The 22719-nt window shown below is 33.0% G+C and overlaps 1 protein-coding gene across 1 annotated transcript; it reads right to left on the bottom strand.

The window, feature by feature from the left end:
• Positions 1-4519: 4519 nt before the first annotated feature.
• On the bottom strand, positions 4520-17544 carry LOC136807530 (myotubularin-related protein 2-like). The gene is made up of 23 exons (XM_067064109.1): positions 17469-17544; positions 17125-17206; positions 16803-16894; positions 16469-16582; positions 14355-14420; positions 14146-14175; positions 13708-13791; positions 13201-13275; positions 11950-12024; positions 11606-11716; positions 11199-11371; positions 10819-10912; positions 9824-9922; positions 9628-9687; positions 9319-9366; positions 9132-9224; positions 8596-8657; positions 8269-8320; positions 7659-7706; positions 7359-7406; positions 7053-7136; positions 6499-6546; positions 4520-5237 (listed from the first exon to the last, which is right to left on the bottom strand). Exons 1-23 carry the CDS (start codon positions 17526-17528, stop codon positions 5106-5108), a joined length of 1830 nt encoding a protein of 609 aa, XP_066920210.1. The 5' UTR covers positions 17529-17544; the 3' UTR covers positions 4520-5105.
• Between the last annotated feature and the right edge of the window lie 5175 nt (positions 17545-22719).

Raw genomic sequence — 22719 nt, 5'->3', positions numbered from 1 at the left:
CTGCTCATTAAAGTGCTATAGTAGCTGTTGTTATTTGGGATACAATCAGATTTTTATGATGGCAGATTACAGCTTTTTAAACAATCTTCTATTCATTCGGCAGTTAAATTCATAGATTATCGACACATCAGTTGGTAGAATCTTTCCACAAAAATTCTTATAAACTTAGTTCAAAAATTCATAGACCAACAGAATGAATTATTAATCAGATTAGGCATATACGTTTATTTATAAGAACAAACTATACAAGAACATAAGGTTTCGATGGCCAAAAGAATAATTAAGAACAAGTTAAGAACATTTTAAGGCTTTGAAGACTCCAAAAGGCCCTATTCTTGAGGAAAATATACAAAAATACTCAAAGAATGGCGCAAATAAGAACATCTTAAGAACATTTTTAGGCTTAAAACTCAAAAAATTAAGAATACCCGAAGGCTTCAAAAATTTTGAATGTTCTTATAAAAAACAAACGTGTACCACAAAAACTCAGGATAGAAGATAAGATGAAATCATTTAGTCTACCTAGACTAGCTAATTTTAGAGATATGAAGGTTATGTAAAGAGGGGAAACCATTGAGTTTAAAGCCCGAAGGGCTAGAGTAGAATAACCTTTCTCAGGCAAGAAAAAGTGAAGCCTTAAAAAATGCGCCGTATTTTAGACGACAGTTTGAATCTAGCAATTCTTTTGTTTACAATTGATATTTTTTTCGAAATTTAGCGGTAAATTTTAGTTTCAATCTGTCATTTGTGTAAAAACCAGGCGAGCCGCTCAAGGCCGCTCAGCTTTGGTAGGGTTTGTTGGCTTCAAATCCTACCAAAGAGATTGACTTCTAGCCTTCGGCTTCCACTTCATTGGGGGAAACTCCCCTACTATAACTTCATCATCATCATCCTTCGACCTAGGTCCGAATGGACCTAGGTCGGAAACAAACAATAACCCTCCCTCCACAGCTCTCGATCAGCCATTGCAGTGCCCAGTTCCTCAATCTCTAGCCCTGTTTCTCGTTTCAAAGTATAAACTATAAACTATAACTTAATACCTCACTCAAAAAATGATTTATATTTATAATCATTTATAAGTCACCTAGCCGACACACAACGTTGTTTCAACGTTTATCTAACGTTCACAACGTCCATATAACATTAAATTAACGTTTAAACAACGTTGTGTGCCAGCTGGGCACCATAGAAAACTCTTCAAAGTTAGACTTCGAAGTTGAAATAAGCTGAATAAGCAGAATACAATAAAAAAATTAGAACTTGGAAGTTGGACGCGAACGAATTTTCCCATGTTTGGAGAGTCATAAGTCATAACGAGACACGAGACTCAATTCTGAGCAAATCCTTATAAGAAACATTAAGAATAATCTCAGACTCGGATTTTAGAAATGACTAAAAAAATAAATATTTTGAGGCATTATTTAGTAAGCATTTTAAAACATTAAAACCTGATTAGAAATGCAGAGTCTAACCCCGAATTTCCTGCTTTCTATAAAAAAGAACCTGCAACCTAGCCTAAAACTCAAATTCAAACTACCCCGTATCACAAAAGTCTTAGAGCGTGTGCTTATATTGAAACACACAACACCCCAGCATCACCAATATTTCCAAATCTACAGTAATCAATTATTACAGTGAAGACGCTCTAAATAATTTTCCTTCAAGTTAGTCTTCAAGTACTCTGTACCAGAGTGTATCTCACGATTATCGTAGCGTAGTTCCTCTACGGCAATGAATTTTGAAATTAGCCGTAGATATTGGGTTTGTGTACAGACAAGTCTTCAAGCAGCATTATGGAGGTTTTAATTCGAACAATCTCTCTCTCTCAAAAAAATACCAACAAATTTTTAAGTAGAAACACATAAAGAATTCAAATTTCAAGCTCTTGAGCCAATGTACTTCATACACTCACAAAAATTATAATACTGAAATAGACAAAATAAGTCATGAGTAAAGGCGAGAGAGAGAGATAGGCTAAGAATAACTAGACAAAACCATCTAAGGCAGACAAAAAACCATCATTTCAACAACGAGATAAAGCCACTATGTTTCAATCAAAAAGAGAGTTCATTATAATATCTAGTGAAAACCAACCAAAAAAAATGGTTTTCTCTTGAAATGAAAATTTATCAAGGAGAATATGAAAGAAACACATTCATCCTTTCTCGAGGAGAACTTAACCCTAATGACGTCACATGCATATGTTTTATTTGGAATAAACTAGCTTTAAAGCTTATATTCCTGGTTTCGTTTTTTAGCTAAAAAGTCATACTTCAGAATCATTTGAAAATATTCAAAACTAATTTTGGGAACGCTCTTAATTTATAAGAGCAGAGAAGGAAAATTTCTAAAAACTACAAAAAGTTTAAGACTGTCAGCCTCCTTGAATCAGAAAAGTTTTTTTAGTAAATAAAAAGGTAATCAAAGTATCATTATACCCAAATCGGATTAATTTTCCCGAGATTTTTAATTTCGCGTTTTCGTGAATTTTTACGAGGATGGCGTTTTCAAAGTCATTTTCAAATGATTTTTGAATGATTCGCGGAAGTGAATCCATCCAAATATTTTGAAAGTGAAAATAAATCTACTATTTACCTCGCGAAATTAAATCTTGCAAAAATAAACTACATTAAATAACCCAAATTCTATATGAAAAATTTTACAATCTCGAAGTGTTGAAAAATAAAGAGCAGACAAGCCTCAAAAAAGAATCTTTGGCTCTTGTAACGAAAGACTTATACAAACACAGTCTTAGTTCTTGAATATTTACTTTATTAAGATGCAACCCACAAATTCCAACTTTAAAAAATTATACGCGATTTTGAGAAAAATAACAATAAAAAGAAGAAAATATTAAAACAGGAAAAAATATTAGATTTTTAGCCAAAATTAGGGGGTGGAGAGATGTAAATAAGGCTGTACTTTCATACAGAAATAACATAAAACCTTTGATAGTGCAAATCTGCCCCTTTCTAACAGAAATTTCAAACCTTCACACATACAACAATTTTCTTTATTGCTCGCGCTAAAAAGTCGGTGAAAATCGATAAAGTATACTTCAAAAGCTGAAATCGGATCCATGATTTTAAAGTATATCTTTTAGTACCTACTATAAGTTAAATTATCCTTTTTTCTTCCCCTGTAGATAATCAAAAAACAATAGTGGAATTCTTGACAATATTGCATCACAATATTAGCATGCTTTCCCCAAAACAACCCAAAATTATGAACAAAGAATCTGAAGAGAGTGAAAAAACTATTTCAAACACATATTATGAAAAATATACTAATTCTCAAGAGAAAAATATTATAGAAGAAAGCAAAGTAGTAATCTTCGTATATCCACTAACAAGTATAAAATAATTGGCAGAGGGAAGTAAAAGTGTAAGGGGGTACAAGCGCATGAATTAATGATAAAGAAAATATTAGCAAAATAATTATAGGCAAAAATAAAGAATTAGAAAAGTTGAAGTAAAAAAAAAAGAAGAAAATATTTTAGTACCAGCAAATTAGCTAAATTAGCAACACATGTTAAGTTTTCTTACTCAGGTGACGTAATTTATCATTTAATATTCAAAATTTGAAGAAAATCATAAGGGTTGAAATAATATTGAAAAAGGAAAAAAATAAGGGAAAAAGTAACAAGAAAGAAGAATATTTTTCCCCTTTAAAGTTCTTATATACAAAGTTTGAAAAACATAAACAGCAAAAACCAAGAACAAAATAGAGAGAAACTTGAACAGTTTTGATTGAAGGAGACTTATATAAAAAATCATTCCAGTTATTCCCTTTGTGGCCACAAAATTCACCTCCAAAAAAATTAAAATATTATAGACAGGATTGGTTCAGTCACAGTAATTCAATTTATCCAAATACATTTTTATCCACCACACTACACAGAGATAATCGGATTTCTTTTGTACATAAAAATAAAGATTCACAGCAAAACATACTATATGTACTGCTTGGTAAACTATAAGAAAAGGCTCACCCATGTCTTAGCTTTACCACTAATGGGATATGCGAGCTTTATTTTTCTAGATTTTGCATATGTAAAAAAAAGAAGTATATTTACTTCATAAGAACACTGAAGTAAATTTTGACATTTAAAGTCAATGCTAAATTTAAAGAAATATCTAAAGACTAAATAACCAGATTTCCTTATTATTCAGAAAGAATTTTATTTTTGTTCTGAAAAAATCTTTGAAATTTAGTGTTTGAAGCAAATTCTTCATTTTGGGTTGATTCCTAAAACATTGTTCATTTCTTATGATGAGAGAATCTTGGACATATCATGTCCTTCTCATATTTCCAAAATCTTAAAATATGGATAGATAAACAATAAAAAAGGGGCAATCGCTGTTCACATTGATATACATAAAAAAGTTTTTATTTTTGATAAAAGGAAATTAAATTTTCACACATCCATATCGATCGGATAAAAGCGATTAGATCTAATAAACAAGTCAGACAATTTCCAACAAAAGAAAAAACTAAGATGTACCTGCTTTTATACGCATTTCGTTGATGTACAGAGGGACTTCTTCCCCCAAATTTATCATGTTATTACCAAAAATAAAGAAATGAAATCAAATAATTATATATAAAAAATACTATAAGGTCATAAGTGATATTATTCTAAGAAACTTAGAAATTCGTGAAATTTTATAAACAATACTAAAATAACTTAAAATGTTCTGATTGGTTACTTGATCCCTTTGAACAAAAGGAGACTGGGACTAAACGGTATCCAACCATGAATATTGGTCCATATTGGTATCCTATTGCTTATGAGAAGCAAAAATTGTTGACTAATTTACCTTAGAAATAAAATTTCTGCATTGGGAAAGAGGCAAAACTAATTTTGACTTCCCATTACCATTTATGTTATCTCAAATAAACATTTATGACTATCTTATGAATTTTCACTTTGTGCTCTTGAATCTCTCAATGTGAGGTGGTATCTCCCAATCAACAGAAACGACTTCAACACTTTTGACGTTATTACCCGAAGAGAATCTTGCTTAGGGATGAGTGCTTTCTGACTTACTCATCAGGATTACATACTCAAAATAGAATTGAACCAAATTCATTTCATCAATAAATCATACAGGACTGACATGACCAGATCCAGAGGGCCAGGTTTGTGAGTTTCTTGATTCACTAGCTCCTGGAGATACTTCAATCTTGGCACGAGCATCTAATTCACTTTGCAAGTTTTCGCACATTGACCGCAACTAAAGAAACAGAGAATGGAAGAAAGTGATATCAAACGTACGGAATCAATCAAGAAAAATGAATGTCGCTTTGACCTATTTTTTTATCATTCGGTCCGGGAAAATTAGGAATGATTTTAAATGTACTATCAGTTCGTTTGAATTTCCACATCCTGAAGGAACTACTCAACACAAAACACGACAAATTGTTTACAATAATATTTTGTGAAAATTTCAGTTTTTATGATTTTCAAGATTCCGGTGAAATATTTGAATCAGTCGTTGAACTTTTAGAAAAATGAGACTAAATCTTTGTTTTCAGGGTTGGTTTGGGTTGGTACATGATTTATACAGCTATTTCTAGATTGACCCATTTTGACAAGTATGGCAAAAAATGGCAAAATGAAAAACGAGAAGTTCAATATTGAAGGACCGATATCCGTGCATAAATGTTTACTTAGAGAGAGAGTGAGTTTCTTGTCTATTCAGGTTAAGTTGATATATATTGTTACTATAAACAAAGGTTTTTTGTCATTAAGTGATCACAAACAACTTCGATCATTCAAGTCGAAACTGAATTTCAAAAACAGAAACTATCGATGACAAATTTCCCAACTATTCGCAAATTTTATGAAGTTTTGCGACCACACTATTTTGTTTACTTTTAATGGCGATCATAATTATTGACTCGGGTTACATTGCAGAATTAATTATCCTAAATTTGCAATGTATAGCAATGTGCCCTCCCGGTTATTACCATAATGGCTTTATGGCAACTCCTGAACTTATCCTAAATTTGTAAAATTTTGCTATTATTAGAATTAGTTTGAATTTAACTCTCCATATATCTTAAAGAAAGTTTTCTGATTGGTTTAAGAAACTCTAGAGCAAAAAGCAATAATGCAAAGAACTGCACGTTTTTCATACAAGAACAAATTATATAACAACATTACACTTCGATGGCTCAAATATTGAGAACAAGTTATGAACATTTTAAGGCTTTATGGGCTCTAGAAATATCCATATTTCAGGAAATTGCACAAAAATACTCACAAAATGGTGAAGTTTTAACATTTTTAGGCTTGAAACTCAAAAAAGTTAAGAAGATCTTTATAAGGCTTTAAATAATTTTGTTGTTCTTATAAAAAACGTGTATTCGTTTTACGATGTTACGTCTTATCAATTATGAGCTAGTCAGTACCAGACCCAAATGAAATGCCCTTCAAATACAGGACGGATCTCTAGTCTAGCGTTTGACATTTAGGAAACTTCAATGAATTACCTGTTGAACTCTTGCAAATAAAATCTTGTTAATATTTTCCATCGATTCCTAAAATTGAAGATTGATAAAGTGTACTTTCGCGAATCTTTTCTGATTTGGGAGTCAATAAAATTCCAGTAAATTAGGATCTATAACTACTTAACTGGATCGGGCTTCTCGTATAAAAGGAAGTGTTTCCAGTTAAAGAGATGACAAGTCCGCCATCTTATATTCTAATATGGTTGTCAACAGCAGTATTCGATTTTTTTGAAATTCGAAGGTTTGTAAATTGAGTGTAAAACAGTCAACCATAAGACATTCTTTCCGGAGAAATATGTAAGCAGTTAGCCTATCTAGTGCGTAAAGGAATATAATATGTGTGGCTCCACTACTTTATCAGAAAATCCCTAAAAAGTAGGGGTGGTAATGACAGAGTCACTTTCAGATGAAAATGATTTTAGAGGGAAAATTAGAGGGAAATTACACAATACTTAAAAAGTAGGGGTGGTAATGACAGAGTCACTTTAATATGAAAAAGATTACAGAGAGAAGATTAGAGGGGAAATACACAATACCTGTGGCTGCATACGAGGGTTCCACCTCATGTAAAGTGATTTCCATAAACGTAGTTGACGGACACTTGCTACAGGAAGTAAGACCTGAATGATGTAAAACAGTAATACTTCATTTAAAGAATCATTATTTTTCTTAACCAATACAGCTGGTTTCATGCATTGATGTAATCTTCAGATGGATTTTTAGAGAAATGATTATACGTATGGAAATTTGTACAATTTAAAACAGAAATACATATATCCAATGAGATGTTCAAACTCAGACTTTGATATAATGTGAAAGATTTAAACGAAGTTCCCACTTACATGTTGGTGAAGAAGTTTTGCGTATAAAGGGTTCAAATAATCTTCCATCTAAAATTTAATAAACAGTCGAAAATCAAGAAATTACTTTGACCATTAGGTGAAAATATCAGCAAGAAAAACCCGAAGAAGCATGAGTTTAGTCTTTCGTTTCTTCGGTGTTTGGAAATATAGCTAGTAGCTGTCCCTACAGATACAAAAAAACTAACCAGAGAGTAGGCAAGCAAATTGCCCAGAAGATTGCCGATCAAGCCAAGCAAAAAATATGCATAATTTCGAAGAGGTACAAAACAATTGTCTTACTTTACTGTTGATATGAGACCAGAGAGATTGCGTTTTGTCTTTTACATTCTGAATGTTGCAAGAAGAATGTCAGCAAATTACAAATCAAGATCATTTCAGGAAAAAAACAATTATTCCAAACTTGTGTAAAGTGATATCACAACTTAAACTTATATTGTCGTTATATTACTGTCTTCTTGAAACTCAATTAGTAATCTGCCGAAAATCCGAAACATCTACATTTGGTAGTGCGAAGGATTCAATCACAGACTTCCAAAGCAACGGACTGTTTTCAAATCCCGTTCATTTCCAGACAGAGTGTTAAGGAAGCATGGTGATAGACTCTCTATCTTACTTATTATATCACACACACTCTCTCAAATCGGCTGATAATCAAAGTATCGATTGACGTCAAATGAGCTTAGACTAATAAAGCTGAAAGTACAGATGTAGAACTATACATTCGGTATTTATCTACGTTACATTTAGCCTGTACCACAGCTTTTTCCTTGACACCGAAGGTCGTTTGTTGGGGTACGGATAGGCTACGTTATATTACGTTAGAATCGAAAATTGAAACAATTTGCAAAAGCGCTGTAAATATCGATAGAAAACAGTATCGTCTACTTACTCCTTTCACACGATCTTGTTCAGAATTGAATAAAAAGGTTCCAAAGAGACAGCTAAAAGAGAAAATGTTATATGCAATAAAGGGCAGGGAAAATGGTTATTGAGCTGATTTCGCCAGCGAATCGGGCAATTAATTTTTTTTCTTTCTTGAAGTTGTACTCTACATAACATATATGGTGCTTTTAAAAGATGAAAGGCTATCTCCGACCACCGATATTGAAGGCAAGATGGCCAGATATGACAGCTGACTCTTTTCCATCATTAGAAAGTAAATGGTCAAATGTATTTTTTATTGTTTTATTTTACAAAGTGGCTTAGAAAGTGTTACCTGTTGACATGGTCAAGGATTGTCATCAAGAAATGCTCATTGAATTCAAAAGCACATGGAAACTGCAAAAAAAAAGCTAAGGAATTAACGCATTCCTTTACAAAAAGAAGAAGAAATAGATAGAGGTTCAAAGCCCAGTAAACTTAGAGTTTTAGACAGTTTTCCCAATGTTTTCACGGGATCAACGGCCAGCCGGATTGGCTATCAATGAACTGATCAGAATATTGGAAGGAGTCGAGATTCAAACCGGGAATCCCTGGTTTGTAGGGTTAACACCTTAGACTACTCAGCCATCACTCGAAAGTGCAAGGTCTGAAAGTTTTACTCCAAGAGTTACAACTCCCTTCTAAAAAATAATGAATAGAGCGGTAGAACAATAATGATTTCTCTAGCAAAAACTTAACTCCCTCAGTGATGGATAACAGAAGATAATAAAATTTTCTTTGTTCGATGGTGGATGTTAACCATTTACAAAATGTTTGTACAATGGAAACAACTCTGAAGCAGATTTCATAAAAAAAAGAGAATATTATTACCTGTCTTGTAACTTGCCAGACAGCATCAATAAACTGTAGGAAAATTGGACTCCTTTGATCATCGGAATGATTTTTGTCACCTAAGCCATTCCTCTACAAAATCAAAAAATAATGATAATATGAAAATTGAATGCAAATCAAAATAAAAATACAACTTTTTTTCTTGGAAAATAGAAAATGGTAATACCTGTCCGAATTTGTGTCCGAAACTACACCATTCCTTTTCAATCAGAACCTGGAAATAAAAATTGTCACAAAAATCTTGATGATTTGACTAAATAAAAGCAGTTCAAAACTCATGTCAAAAAATTCATTGTTAAAGAAGTCTTTTCACCTGACAAATACCTGAGAATATGCTATTTGACCCCCACCGGTTTTTAAAAACAAAATTAACTGCTTGATTTTGGACAAATGTTAAAAAATTGAAAAAAATTCAGTGCGTTGGGAAGAAGCCACCAGTCGAGGCAAAAATGGCAAAGACATTTCATTTATTTACCTCAAATCCAACGAGTGTCCGATAGTACGGGTCTAACAAAATCATAGCCAAAGCTGTAAGCTAAAAAAGAAAACAAAAAATTATATTTTATTTTATTTTACAGGGGCTGGAAAAATTTTTATCAATAATTCTGTAACAATATCTTTTTCTTTTATTCTTTACAAAAATTAACTAAATCAGCAAAAATGTTCCATACCTGCGGGGTCCTGTCCCATCCATCACTACAATGTACAATGCAAGAGGTCCGACAACGATCAACGGTATCAGCTATCCGCACAGCTCCTGCTATGATTGCCTGAAAATAAGTTGGTTTCAAAAGTGATCTTTTTCTTTCGTTTAATATTTTATTAATTGGCCAAGTATCGGGCCTTGCATTCGCTGTCCGTGCTGCCTGTCCGTTTTTGAAGAAGCAGCGCTTCATCAATTTAAGTTAATTTTGGAAGAAACAGCGCCTTGTAACAAGAATATGACTATTGCTGTGTCGCTGGACCTTCATGCCATGTTTAGCGTTAAATTCGACATTATTAATAAAGTTATCTTGCTTATCTTGTGGTACCTTCACTTGCGACGTTAAAAATACTTGTACCGGGTGTCCCAAAAATAGTCCCCCTCTTTAAAGTGAATTTCTCGAGTTATTTGAGCTGTTAAAGAATCAATTCTTTTGCATTGGAGAGAGAATGGATAAACTTAAGTTATGAGGGGTCATTTGTCAAATTTGGTCAACTAGATCAAAATAGGTCTAAATGCTAAAACATTTATTTTCAAAAAAATCTTGCTTATCTTGTGGTACCTTCACTTGCAACGTTAAAAATACTTGTACCGGGTGTCCCAAAAATAGTCCCCCTCTTTAAAGTTAATTTTCTCGAGTTATTTGAGCTGTTAAAGAATCAATTCTTTTGCATTGGAGAGAGAATGGATAAACTTAAATTATGAGGGGTCATTTGTCAAATTTGGTCAACTAGATCAAAATAGGTCTAAATGCTAAAACATTTATTTTCAAAAAAGTTAAAAAAAGCGAAAAATGAGGGTATTAAATAAGTAAGACAAAGACACAAAATGTTCTGGGACACCCGGTAGTTATAAAAAGTTGTTTCCACCAATCACCCTTTGTAAGGTTAATTCATTTTAAACCTCATTTTGTTACCCCCATTTAGACATTATATCTGACAACAATTGTTTTTTATAGTTAACCTTGATGTATTCTAGCCATTTTGTGGATTCCAGGTTGGACAAGAAATGAGCGTCGTCAACAGACGGGTAGACCATGTCTTTCAATTTTCTCAAACTGAAAAGGAGAAAAGACAAAACATCTCGATGATGACGATTCAAATTTGAGTAAGCAGAAAGCAGCCAAAAGAACAATTGACAATCTACTCGGACACAATTGAAATTTAGAAAAACTAAACTTTTTAAGTGCTAGTCGAATTCCCAAATCGGAACTTTTTCATCTTTTTCTACAGATTAATAAATTTCGTTTTCGTAACTACTTTTTCTAAAAAAGAAGAGTCAGAGCTGGATTCTAAAGGTACAACTCCCTTTTGGTGTTAGAGTTGATATTTAACTTTCATTACCTGTCTCTCATGACATGAATGTTTGCGATATCCAAGAAGACCAGCTCTGTGTTCTGGTATTTTTCAATATCTTCATATCCTCCACCTTTAGCTTGGTTGGCTACTGCATTGATCTTTGGACGAGCATCCATGATGAATAACTTGTGACATTGTAAGTTAGCTTCTAATATTGCCTACAACGAGAAATAGAGTATGAACACCAAAAAAATGTGTAGAGGAAAACGAAGGCAAATTAGACGCATATCAAAAAATCTTCAAACAGAAAAAAGACAAAAATCGAGGGCAACTTTTTCTTTCTTTTTAACAGTAAAATAACCTTAACAACCAATCAGGTGGAATTACTAAGGGAGACTTTCCGATTGGTTTTGTAAAATGACAATCTCATAGTTTATTACTTTAATACTTACAGATATATACTTTTCGTCATCTTTATTTCTTCTCACACCACCGACACCAACGTTTGGTTGACTACACCTTGTAATGGAAGCATTGTTGGAGGGATGAAGCCAAGAAAGTACCTGAGTAGGAAGAAAAGCCCCTTTAAAATTAATTAAAATAAGGTCAATGTTAAAAAAGTAGTTTGTTCTGGTCTATCAGTAAGAAAATTACTAGCAGAGGAGTGAGGACAATGTCCTTAGACCTGAATTTCTATCACAACTTGAACTTTATGAACATTTTGTGGAAAGGGTTCGAAGGCCTTACAGTTCGAAACGATAAAAATATAAACAATTATATAATTATATGATCATACAGGAAAACGTGATTTGCTTCTACAAGTGGCACACTTTTGCACTTCTTCGTCACTGATTTGATGAGGTACTGCAAGCTGAATGAAAAGAAAAAAAATAAAAATAAATAAACACACAGTACAACAAGCAATATGCTGAATGGACCTACCTGATGATGAAAGTTAGATAGCAATGCGAAAATAAAAATAAAAACATCAGTCAGAAAATATAGCGTTTAGCGAAAATACACAACGCAATAAATTCATCATTGATATTGTTGATGGGGGGAGAGGGAAGGGTTGTAGGGAAAAAATAAATAGGAAGTTCTGGTTGCAAAAATCAGTTTTATTGACAATTGATTCATGCTTGATGGTGAGCATTGTTATCAATAATGTTTTTGTGTGAAAAACATAGAAATATAAGGAAAAAGTCCAATGAAAATCTGCAAAAACGGCGATTTCCGGCATTTTCAACCGGAAAAATTTTTTTCTCAAAAATCGAACTCGGCCATGTTTTGAGCATTGCGAATGCACATCTTTCTGCAAAAAATCAGAAAAAATTAATGATAAAATCTCGAGAAAATGCCAAAAACCAGTTTTTCCTTCATATTTCCGGCATTTTCGGCCGGAATGGAATTTCTTTCGAAAATCGGGCTCCGTCACAATTAAGGTATTGACATTTTGCATCAGTGTGCAAAATTTCATGAAATAATATAAAGTACAGCTCAAGAAATTCAAGAAATACCATTTTTCCGGAGAAAATCGGCTGTTCCGGCGATTTTTAGAAAAAAAACGCTTTGGGCATTGTTAATACGCATCTTTGAGCAAAAAATCAGAAAAAACTAATGAGCCAATCTCGAGAAAAGCTGGTAACTAACGAACGGACGGAGGGACAGACAAAGGTTAATTTATAGGACCTCCAGGTAGGTCCAAAAAAATAACAATAATAATCCGAAAATCACTTTGCCCGTAAGTAAGCATGCATTTAAAGGTTTTTCATATTTTGCTAAGTTACATATCTTCCACCATTATGGAAACAAACGTTCGATTTGCGTATGAGATCACCTCTACAGATTCGAACTTTTACTGGTTAGCAAAACATGAAAAACCTCTAAACAATAAACACATCATTTGATAGTAAACTAGCTGATTTCAGTTGTAATTTCATTTCTAATGTAGGTTTATGGAATATAATTTTCTATGTACCCTATTTTTGGAAATAAAACACTGCATTGTTTTGACACAAAAATACTTTTGAGGAATAAGTATACTTACAACAGCAGGGTATGTATCACAGAGTCTATAATCTTTATTCAATTCTGTTAATCTCCAGCAATCAGTTGGTAATCCCTGCAAATGTTTTTTTTTCATTATTATTTTTCATAGGTTATAGGTCTTCTATGGTGACTATAGACTCTATAGTGAAGTTCTACATAGACATTATAGCACCACTACATTTTCTAGGCATTTCTTATCGGAAAACCTTGCAAAATCTTAAGCACAAAATGAATCTTACATAGATATAAATATATTTAATATGATAAAATATATTTCATTAGTACCTTTTCACTCTAAAATAATCTTACACCGCCACCAAAATTCAAAATCAAATAAAAGAATGCAAGCCATTAGGACATGAGACATCTTTTATGTGACTCAACCAAACCTATAGTCCATTTCAAAGAATAAAGTATTTAAAGGTAAGTTACAGTTCCAATTGTTAGCCCCCTACTATATGCATCATAAAAATACAACGTTAGGAGCTTCCTCTACAAAACTCACCAATCTTTGCATTTCTTTAGCCGCATCATAAACATCCCAACCATTTACTCTGTACTCTGTACCATTATCAAATGCAAAGAAACTCTGTGAAAAAAATAAGAATGTAAGAAATGACGAATTTCGATGTTAAATTGAACAAGCGGTTAAAATTTTATCACATTCAGAAGGACTAAAAAAACTTTTCAACAATTGTTTTCAATTTTCCAAATCAAGACTTCATTATAAATTGAATACCTTATTACAGGAATATAAGCTGATATAAGTAACCATTTAGTAACATGAATTGAAAAATTGTATCTTTACTAAAACCAGGTAATCCCTTTAATCAGGACCACCTGTTGTGTCCTGTTATGTTAATTTCATGTTACTTTACTTTACATTCGCGTTACAAAGTATTTTGACAACAAAGGAATAAGAAGCTCGTTTGAATAAACTTACCTTACCATTGGATATTGGAAAAGCGTACGTCTAAGGATGAAAAAAGTCAACAATAAATAGGAAAATGTTCAGACCAAAATGTGAGAGAAAATTTTCTATTTATTAGCACTCATTATACTGAAATATGTAGCTGATTTTCTATTTCAAAAGAACTAGATCATCAGTTCCTGATATCTTGGAAAAATATTGAAAAAATGTTTTCTACTTACCTGAATTGCATCAAAAACCTTTTTCTTGCTCTCATGCTTTAAAGCAAATTTGAAGTTTCTCATATCCTAAAAAGTAAAAATTAGAATAGTTTATAAACTAAAGCAAAAGATTTCTTAACCATTATATGTATTAAATAAAAAATAAACAAACAGTATTTGAAGAGGCCCCCCAGCGGTTTGCGTGATGGCGTGATTGGGACTTTTTTCTTGCGTGATGGCGTGATCAAGGTTTTGGCGTGATGCGTGATGTGGCAAAAATTTGAGACGTGATGCGTGATTTGGGCTATTTTTCGCTATTTTTTGCGTGATTACAAATTTTAGCAATTTTCGTGATGCGTGATGGAGAAAATTCTTTTGCATGATGACGTAATTAGGGGTGCCACTGGGGGGCCTCTTTGAAGGGCTGTTCATACGGGGTAATGACTTTATGGAAAAATGTACTAAACATGTTACATCTAAACTGTTTTTGATGAATCAAATTGTTTTCAAAACCATCCAAACTAGCCAGCCAGACTAAACCATCCTAATACAAACAGGCTATTACATAGAATTAGGTTGAAGTGAAATTATAAAATTATTGTCAGTAGATTTTCAATTGACTGTCAATGAAGCATTCCGAATATATTGTAACTTTTGACCAATATAGTGAATGAATTTTGCATCATTTGGAACATTATGTTGACAATCAATGAAATGTCTTGTCTGTAAATGAATTTTCACAATTTATTCTAGAAGTAGATAAATTAATATTATAATTTCTGGTTAAATATACTGGAAAGTGTCAATTATAGTATGAGCAAGTCAAAACAGTTGATAAAGTCCAACTACTCTATTATATCGACCTTTGCTGCGAATCAATGTCAGAAGGAAAAGTAGTTGACTGTGTCTACTTTGATTTTGCGAAAGCGTTTGATACAGTTCCTCACAGGAGGTTGATAAAACTAGAAACTAGAATGTTACGGGATCAGCGGAAACCTGTTAAAATGGATTACAGCGTTTTTATCAGACCACAAGCAACTAGTCAAGGTTAACTCAGCTAAATCAACTACTGACCATGTCATAAGTGGAATTCCTCAAGGAAGCGTACTTGGGCCTCTGCTCTTTGTTATCTACATAAATGATTTGCCAGAAAAGGTAGTCTCCGATGCATTTCTCTTTGCCGACGATACGAAGATAGTGAAAATAATCAATTCTATTAGAGACTCTCTAGTTGTTCAAAAAGATACCTATGAATTGGAAAAGTGGTCTCGAGATTGATTACTAAAGTTTCATCCTGACAAATGCCATGTCTTGACTATAAGTACATTTTAAAATATTAGAAGCATGCACACAGATACCAACTTGGAGGTAACAAACTAGAACATGTCTTTGAAGAAAAAGACCTAGGCATCTTGATTGACTCTGAATTATCTTTTGAGGAACATATCTCTAAACAAGTCAATAAAGCGAATTCTATCTTAGGAGTCATCCAAAGAAGCTTTAGTGACCTGAGTCCTTCAGCATTTTGCACATTGTATACAACCTTTGTCAGACCGCATCTAGAATATGCACAATCAGTATGGCAGCCGAAATTACGCCGCAAGGTTAATCTGATTGAAGGGGTCCAAAGACGGGCAACAAGACTGATTTCGCAGTATTGTAATCTCCACTATGAGGAGCGTTTACAAAGACTCAAGCTTCCATCTCTTGAGTTTAGAAGACTTTTCTGCGATATGGTCCAAATGTATAAGCATATTCATTTTTATGATCCAAAAATAAAACTCGGGACAAGCTAGTTAAAAGAACTCGTCCAGCCAGATTTCACGATCACGAATTCGTTCCAAACTTTGCTGGTCTTCAAGGAGCGCAAACAAAGTCATTCTACTATGGAACAATCCCTACATGGAATGTATTGCCACGATTTGTCGACGAGTCGACCTCCATTCACTTGTTTAAAGAAAACCTTAATGAAGCGTGGAAAAGACACAAACTTAGATATTTAACAAATTAGAATTGTAATCAAACCGACTCGTAGAGGAGGCCCACCTCGGGCCTGTGAACTTGTATACTGTATAATAATAAAAAAACCCACTTGAATTAAGATCTATATTCGTTTGGTTGGCTAGGTTTTTTACCTTGCAAATGATTTCAAGGCCAGATACATCCTGCTTTTGTTTGTTGGAGCTTCCAATCTTATCAACTTTGGTAATATTCCCAAGAGGTATATCAACTGTTTTCATATCATAATCCTAAAGGTAAAAAATATTAAAATTACAAAATATGTAATCAAATAGTTCACATTTGATTAGTTTGAAGAATAAAATTTGTAGAATAACTTAAAAACATAAAAGATTTTGATACAAAATAATGCCTTACTCACTAATAAATAAATGAATAATCCATTTGAAAGATTAAGAAGAAATTTTAAGAATAACATTCAATATTTATTAAAAAGTAAGGGATAAGTACCTTTGTAACTTCAAAGTACAACCTGTATTTTGTAACATGCAAAACGCCATTCACTCTTCCAGAATACAAACAATGAAGATTCACATCAGATGCTAAAAGATGTAGATTGCAATTTAGAGTTTTACATAATAATTAATGATATAGCTGTATATTTTCGTTCTAGTCATATTCTTTAATAAGCTGATTTGCAGGTTGTGTATAATAAAATCATATTGAATATTCAAAATGGGAAATTCAAGGATAGGTTGTCAGGCAACCCTCTATAAATTGTTGCAACAAACTTTAAAAGTGAAAGATCCCATTTCGGATTAAAGCTATATACCTGAGCATACAATGGATTCATTTTCATACAGAGCAGGAATCTCACTTGTTCCAAAAGTTGAATTATTATCTTCTCCAAAGCTCTACAGAGTAAAATAATAGAGATATAATATAACACATTTTGATGCAAATTTTAAAATGCTCAGTAGAATAATGAAAAGCGTTCAAATAATACTTGATTCTCTTCAATCTAAGGTGACGGCTTCATTCCAGCATCCCAAGAGTCATGGCTCCGAATGGGGTTCTAGGTCCCCCCAACAAATAAGTGGGGGGGGGGGGCGGAGCCATGAGAGTTGAAGTGAAACAGTAATTAAGCAGACTTTTGGAAAGATATAAACTACTCACATCATGTTCATCTCCTGATTCATCATTTGTTATTGTTATATCAGACTCTCGATTTGCCATGTCGGAAACTTTTATTTTTTCTGAATGAAATTAAGATCAAATTTTATAAATTTGAAAAAACAATGAAATTATCAAACACTTATATTTCGGTTTGTGTAAACCGCAGGTTACAGGTCGCAGGTTACAGGTCACAGGTTACAGGTCAACAAAGTGCAGACTGGAAAAAAGATAATAAGATCATAACATATACATAACATAACATCAATAGATATTATAAAATGACAATTGAATAGAATAACAACCTAGTGACACTTACTTACAAAAATAATGACAAAATCATAAAATATGATGCCTAACAAGACAAAAGCACGAAAAATATTTATTATACAAAATGTGATGTGGATGGTGTGAATGGATAAAAAATGGCACCAAACAGAAGCTTGCAAGGTCCCTAAGTGAGTGGTTTTAGAAGGATGGAACTAATTAATTATTCAGTTATTATTTTAATGTCTTAATGACAATTTTTGACAAAAATATTAACAGAATCATAAAATCTGATGCAAGAAAAGACAAAAACACGAAAAATATTTATAATACAGAATGTGATGTTGATAGTGTGAATGGATATAAAACGGCACCAATCAGAAGCTTGTTAGGTCCCTAAGAGAGTGGTTTTAGAAGGATGAAACTAATTAATAATTCAATTGTTATTTTAATGACTTAAGGACAATTTTTGACAAAAATATCGACAGAATCACAAAATATTATGTTTTACAAGAGAAAAACACCAAAAATATTTAGCATACCGAATGTGATGATAACAATATGGCTGGATATAAAATTACACCAATCAGAAGCTCGTGAGTTCTCTGAGAAGGTAGTGTGGTAGCGATGTGTTTTATTATATGTAACCATCATATAATATACCTGTTATACGTATAATATGGTTTCAAATATTTTCTGGTCTGCGTTATACACGGCGCAAACTGCGAAAGATTGATAAAAGCACTGACCTGTAACCTGTAACCTGTGACCTGTAACCTGCGGTTTACACAAACCGCTTATATTTTCCAAATTTTCAAATGCCAACCTTGAAAGCTTATTAGTATTAATAACTTGTGTCTGTGAAAACTAATTCTTTTTAACTTTACTGACAATTCGAGATTGGCCATTTTATCTTGAAGATAGGATCCTTCTCTACTACAAAAAAATGGCCAATCTTACAATTTAAGTCAGAAAAGTTTTCTCAGACACTAATTTTGAGACTGAACGGCAGCACTATGTCTTTAAGAACAAAATTTCTAAATGAGGCCCAACCCAGTAGACCCTCAACTCAGGCAATCACGCAACTTTTTTTCAAAATTCAAGTATTCACGCAAATTTTTCTCAAGTTTCACACAAACCCAATTTTATAGAAAATCAGAAAACTCTTTGGGAAAATTCGGGGAAACATATTGAAAATCAGGAAATTTGAACATAATCAGCGGAAAAAAAGAAAATTCACATATTCATGCAAAAAATAGCGCATATTCACACAACCAAAAAAGCCCATTCACGCATTCATTAACACAAACTGTTAGGAGACCTGAAAGGCTTTTATTGTTTTGTAAATGTATTACTTTTAGGATTACAAAATTTAATATTTCATTGTTCTAATGGGTATAACATTTCTTTATATGCACAACATATACAAAGTATGTATATACACACAAAGATTATAATAAAGGCAAAGCCAACAAAATATCTTAAGAAGAAACATTATAACAATAAAAGACCAACCTCAATAATTCAGAAAAAAAACTTACAAAACATTAAAAACCTTTTAGAAGTCTAATTCTTAAAGATACAGATAGTATTTTCTGTTTTGATGTCATTAAAGAATCCCATGAAGCAGAGTACACACACTATACGAAAATTGAAAGCAGTAATTATGACATTGTAGTTTCTTTCCCATGCAAGAAAATATGAAAATCCCCTTTTGATCTATGAGTTCCAGCACAACATAATAGTAAAAGCAAGTATTTTGCCACTATAAATCAGGGGATTCAGACCAATGTCTTGGAAATATAAAAATATGACATCATTTTGCTGTGCTATTCCCAGGAAAATAATTTACCTTCAGCTGAATAAGAAATATTCTTACTCCTTAGTTGTTGATTTTTCAGCTTGAGTATATAATGGTTTTTTAAATGGCTGGTTCTCACAGAGATGAGAAAAATATAATTATTTCTGGTTTTCAATAGAAGCAAAGTTAATCTTTCTTCTACAAGATTACACTTTAATATAACGCCAATTATGCATGTAAATTTTGTATTACTAACACTAAGGTTTTGCATATTTTCCTATGAAATCTTGGTTCAACAATTCAGCCACCATAAACTTTAAAAAAGTTTGATAAATTCGAAGATCTAGGAAAAGCAATTTGTTCTTTTAAAGTACAGCTTTTTTTTCAATCACTCTGGCCGCCATCGAAAAATTGTTTTGTTCGCGTCACCACCCACCCACCACTTACTGGCACAATTTTCAAAAACCCGGAAATTTTTCTGACCGCCAGTCCGCCTGCATGCATTTTTAACACCCATTGCAATGCGAACAGAACAATTTTTCGATGGCTGTCTTAGCTAATCAAACTTTATAATTTGAAGAATTTGTGAGTATTCAAAGTACAGTATGCCATCAACAGTCACAGAAATCCTTGAAATTTTTCCGACCCTGTGCAAATGAGCTAGAACGTGTAAGGCAAAATGCGCAAAATTTAACAAAATTAAATCTCCACTTTAAAATGAAAATGGCATAAAACGAAGACAAATGGCATTTTTATTTTCTCTTTAGAAGATTCTTTAGCCTTTTTAAAAAATTTTTGTCTACGGGTTAAAATTTTGATCTGTGCATTTTTTTATAATCAAGTGTTACATTTTTCCACTCTGTGTGAATGCAACGGGTCGCAGTGATCGAGTGTATTTACACGGGGTTTTTTCGTCACTTTTGTTTTCGACCTGTTGCATTTGCTGCATGTCGAACCCTGTGCAAATGCAAGGATTTCCGTGACTGACCAAACTTAGTCGAACATTAATCAGACAACAAAGTTCCATTAGGTTCAACAAAGTTTGGTTAAAAAAACCGTTTGATTGGTTTGATTAATTACGTCTGGTTTATAAAGCGGACTATGGTTGAAATCACGTTAGCTACACTGCCACAGCAAAAAACTTTACTCCCTGACTGCTAAGTAAAAGAAATATACAGAAGCAGGCAACAACTTCATTTCCCCGAAATATCTGTTTCCCTTTTCCAGGAGAGAAATTTTTTTGAAAAATGGGGAAACAGTTTCTATTTTCTAGGAAAACCTTTTCCTTAATCTGTTTCCCCCCTCCAGCTGATTGACGTCATCATTGAGAGAATAAACAGATCAATATTTCTTTTAGGAATAGGTAGGAGATGACATATAATCATCTGATATCTGTTTCTAAAAAGATGATATTGCATTGGAAACAGTTTGAACTTTCTGGGGGAAAACAAATGTCAATCACAAAAAGCAAGGGAAACAGATGAAAATTTCCCCAGGAGAGAGAAACAGATATCCTACGGTATTCCTTATATTATATCCATCCAGACGATATCACAATTGAACGGAATCGACGATCGAACCAGTCGAACCAAATCGAACGCAATCGACCGATTGAAATTCAATTGTCGAACGCAATCGAATCTCAATTGAATATTACCGCAATTTTCAGATTCGATTGATATTCGATTGAGATCGTCTAGTTATATTTATATAAAGCTTGTTGGGGGAGGGGAGAACAGATCAAAATCTTAATTCTGAAAATTGTGGAAACAGACCAAATTTTCTTGGGAAGATACTTTGAGATTAAAAATTTAGGTTTTGAGGGGAAACAGATCTTCATTTCTAGGAATAAGATTTTGAAGGCTAGATATGCCTCTGGGAAAAAGATGTTTAAAAAAAGGTCCTCGCTGGATGCTTTCGAATATAATTTTCATCAACGATTCCGTCTTTCCTGTTTCTAGCTTTAAAGAAAGCAAATAAACATTCAAATTCAATGAAAAATACCAAAAAAGAAAGGAAAGAAACTTTTCCAGTTTTTCCTTGGTTTGTTTTGATTGTTTTCAATGGAAAACATAAAAGACAAACCTCCAAAATGTGATCGGCTATTGCTCATTCCGACATTTTAAATTTTCCGGGGGTTTTGCTGTTTGGGATTGTTTAGGTCAGGGTTGCTAGTAACGGCTTGTCACTGTGCCGGGTGCATACTCGGCGCCTTGGGCCCCGCAGGGTTGCTAGTAACGGCTCGAATTTCAGTCAGGTTTAAAAAAGGGGCACTTTTACCCATATTATAATAACATTACCCCCGTATTTTGCTAGTTTGGTATAAATTGTTATGAATTGCGTGATTTTGCTGTGCGGCGATGGCTCAAGGGATAGAGCGTTGGCTTCCGGATCCGAAGGTCTTTCTTTGGTGGTGGTTCGAATCCCACTCGGTGCGAAAATTAGACTGGTTGAAATTGATGGTCAAATGATTGACAGGTATGAAAACTCAGCCAGAAATGAGAAACTCAGAAACTCAGACAGTCAGAAAAGAGAAAGACGGGATCAGAGATAAGGATCACATTTCGGAGGTTTGTATCTTACGTTTTCCGTTTTCAATCCGCTTCTGCTCGGAAATCACTTTCGATTTCAAATTTATGTACCGCCCGCTTTTAAAGACCCAGCTACATTACAAGGTAAATATTTTCGAATTTTTGCAGAGATTCAACGAATTTCTGGATAATTTAGAGAAATACCCCATTTACAAGAGAAAAAAAGTTTCCACAGCTAAACTTTCTGAGAAAAATCTTCTGAAAAGTTAAAATTTTAGAATTGATGAAAAACTAGAAAATATATCTTTACTATCTAGACAGAGTCTTATTTAAAGATTTCGTCATTTTTGAAAAAAATATAAAACCCAGACCAAGTAATGTTTTTATATTTTTAACAATAAACTTCAAAATTTTGATATATATCAAACTCAATTAAATATTATTGTAAATTTGATGTAAAAAAGGAAAAATTTGGGCTTTTTCTTAAAAGTATCTATTTTAGATTTGTAATCAATATCACTGGTCTGGGCGACGGTACTCCGGGAAAATTAAATTTCATTGAGAGAAGTGTCACCCGCTCTGTTATGGCTCGGCAGCTATACTAAAAATTTTAAGGATTTTATTTTGCAAAAAAAGCAATATTTCTACTGTAAAA

Source organism: Clytia hemisphaerica, unplaced genomic scaffold (genome assembly GCF_902728285.1).
Source record: "Clytia hemisphaerica strain Z4C2 unplaced genomic scaffold, Clytia hemisphaerica genome assembly, whole genome shotgun sequence".
In the NCBI taxonomy this organism is placed as follows: domain Eukaryota; kingdom Metazoa; phylum Cnidaria; class Hydrozoa; order Leptothecata; family Clytiidae; genus Clytia; species Clytia hemisphaerica.
The sequence above is the reverse complement of the archived record's forward strand: the minus strand, read 5'-3'. Positions and strand labels throughout refer to the sequence as shown.

Coding starts and splice junctions, on each gene's coding strand:
- LOC136807530 (XM_067064109.1), bottom strand. CDS start 17,528: ATGGCAAATCGAGAGTCTGATATAACAATAACAAATGATGAATCAGGA. Junction 13,276..13,707: donor CTAAAGAAATGCAAAGATTG/GTGAGTTTTGTA, acceptor AAACATTTGCAG/GGATTACCAACTGATTGCTG. Junction 9,688..9,823: donor GATGGGACAGGACCCCGCAG/GTATGGAACATT, acceptor TTTCTTTTTTAG/CTTACAGCTTTGGCTATGAT.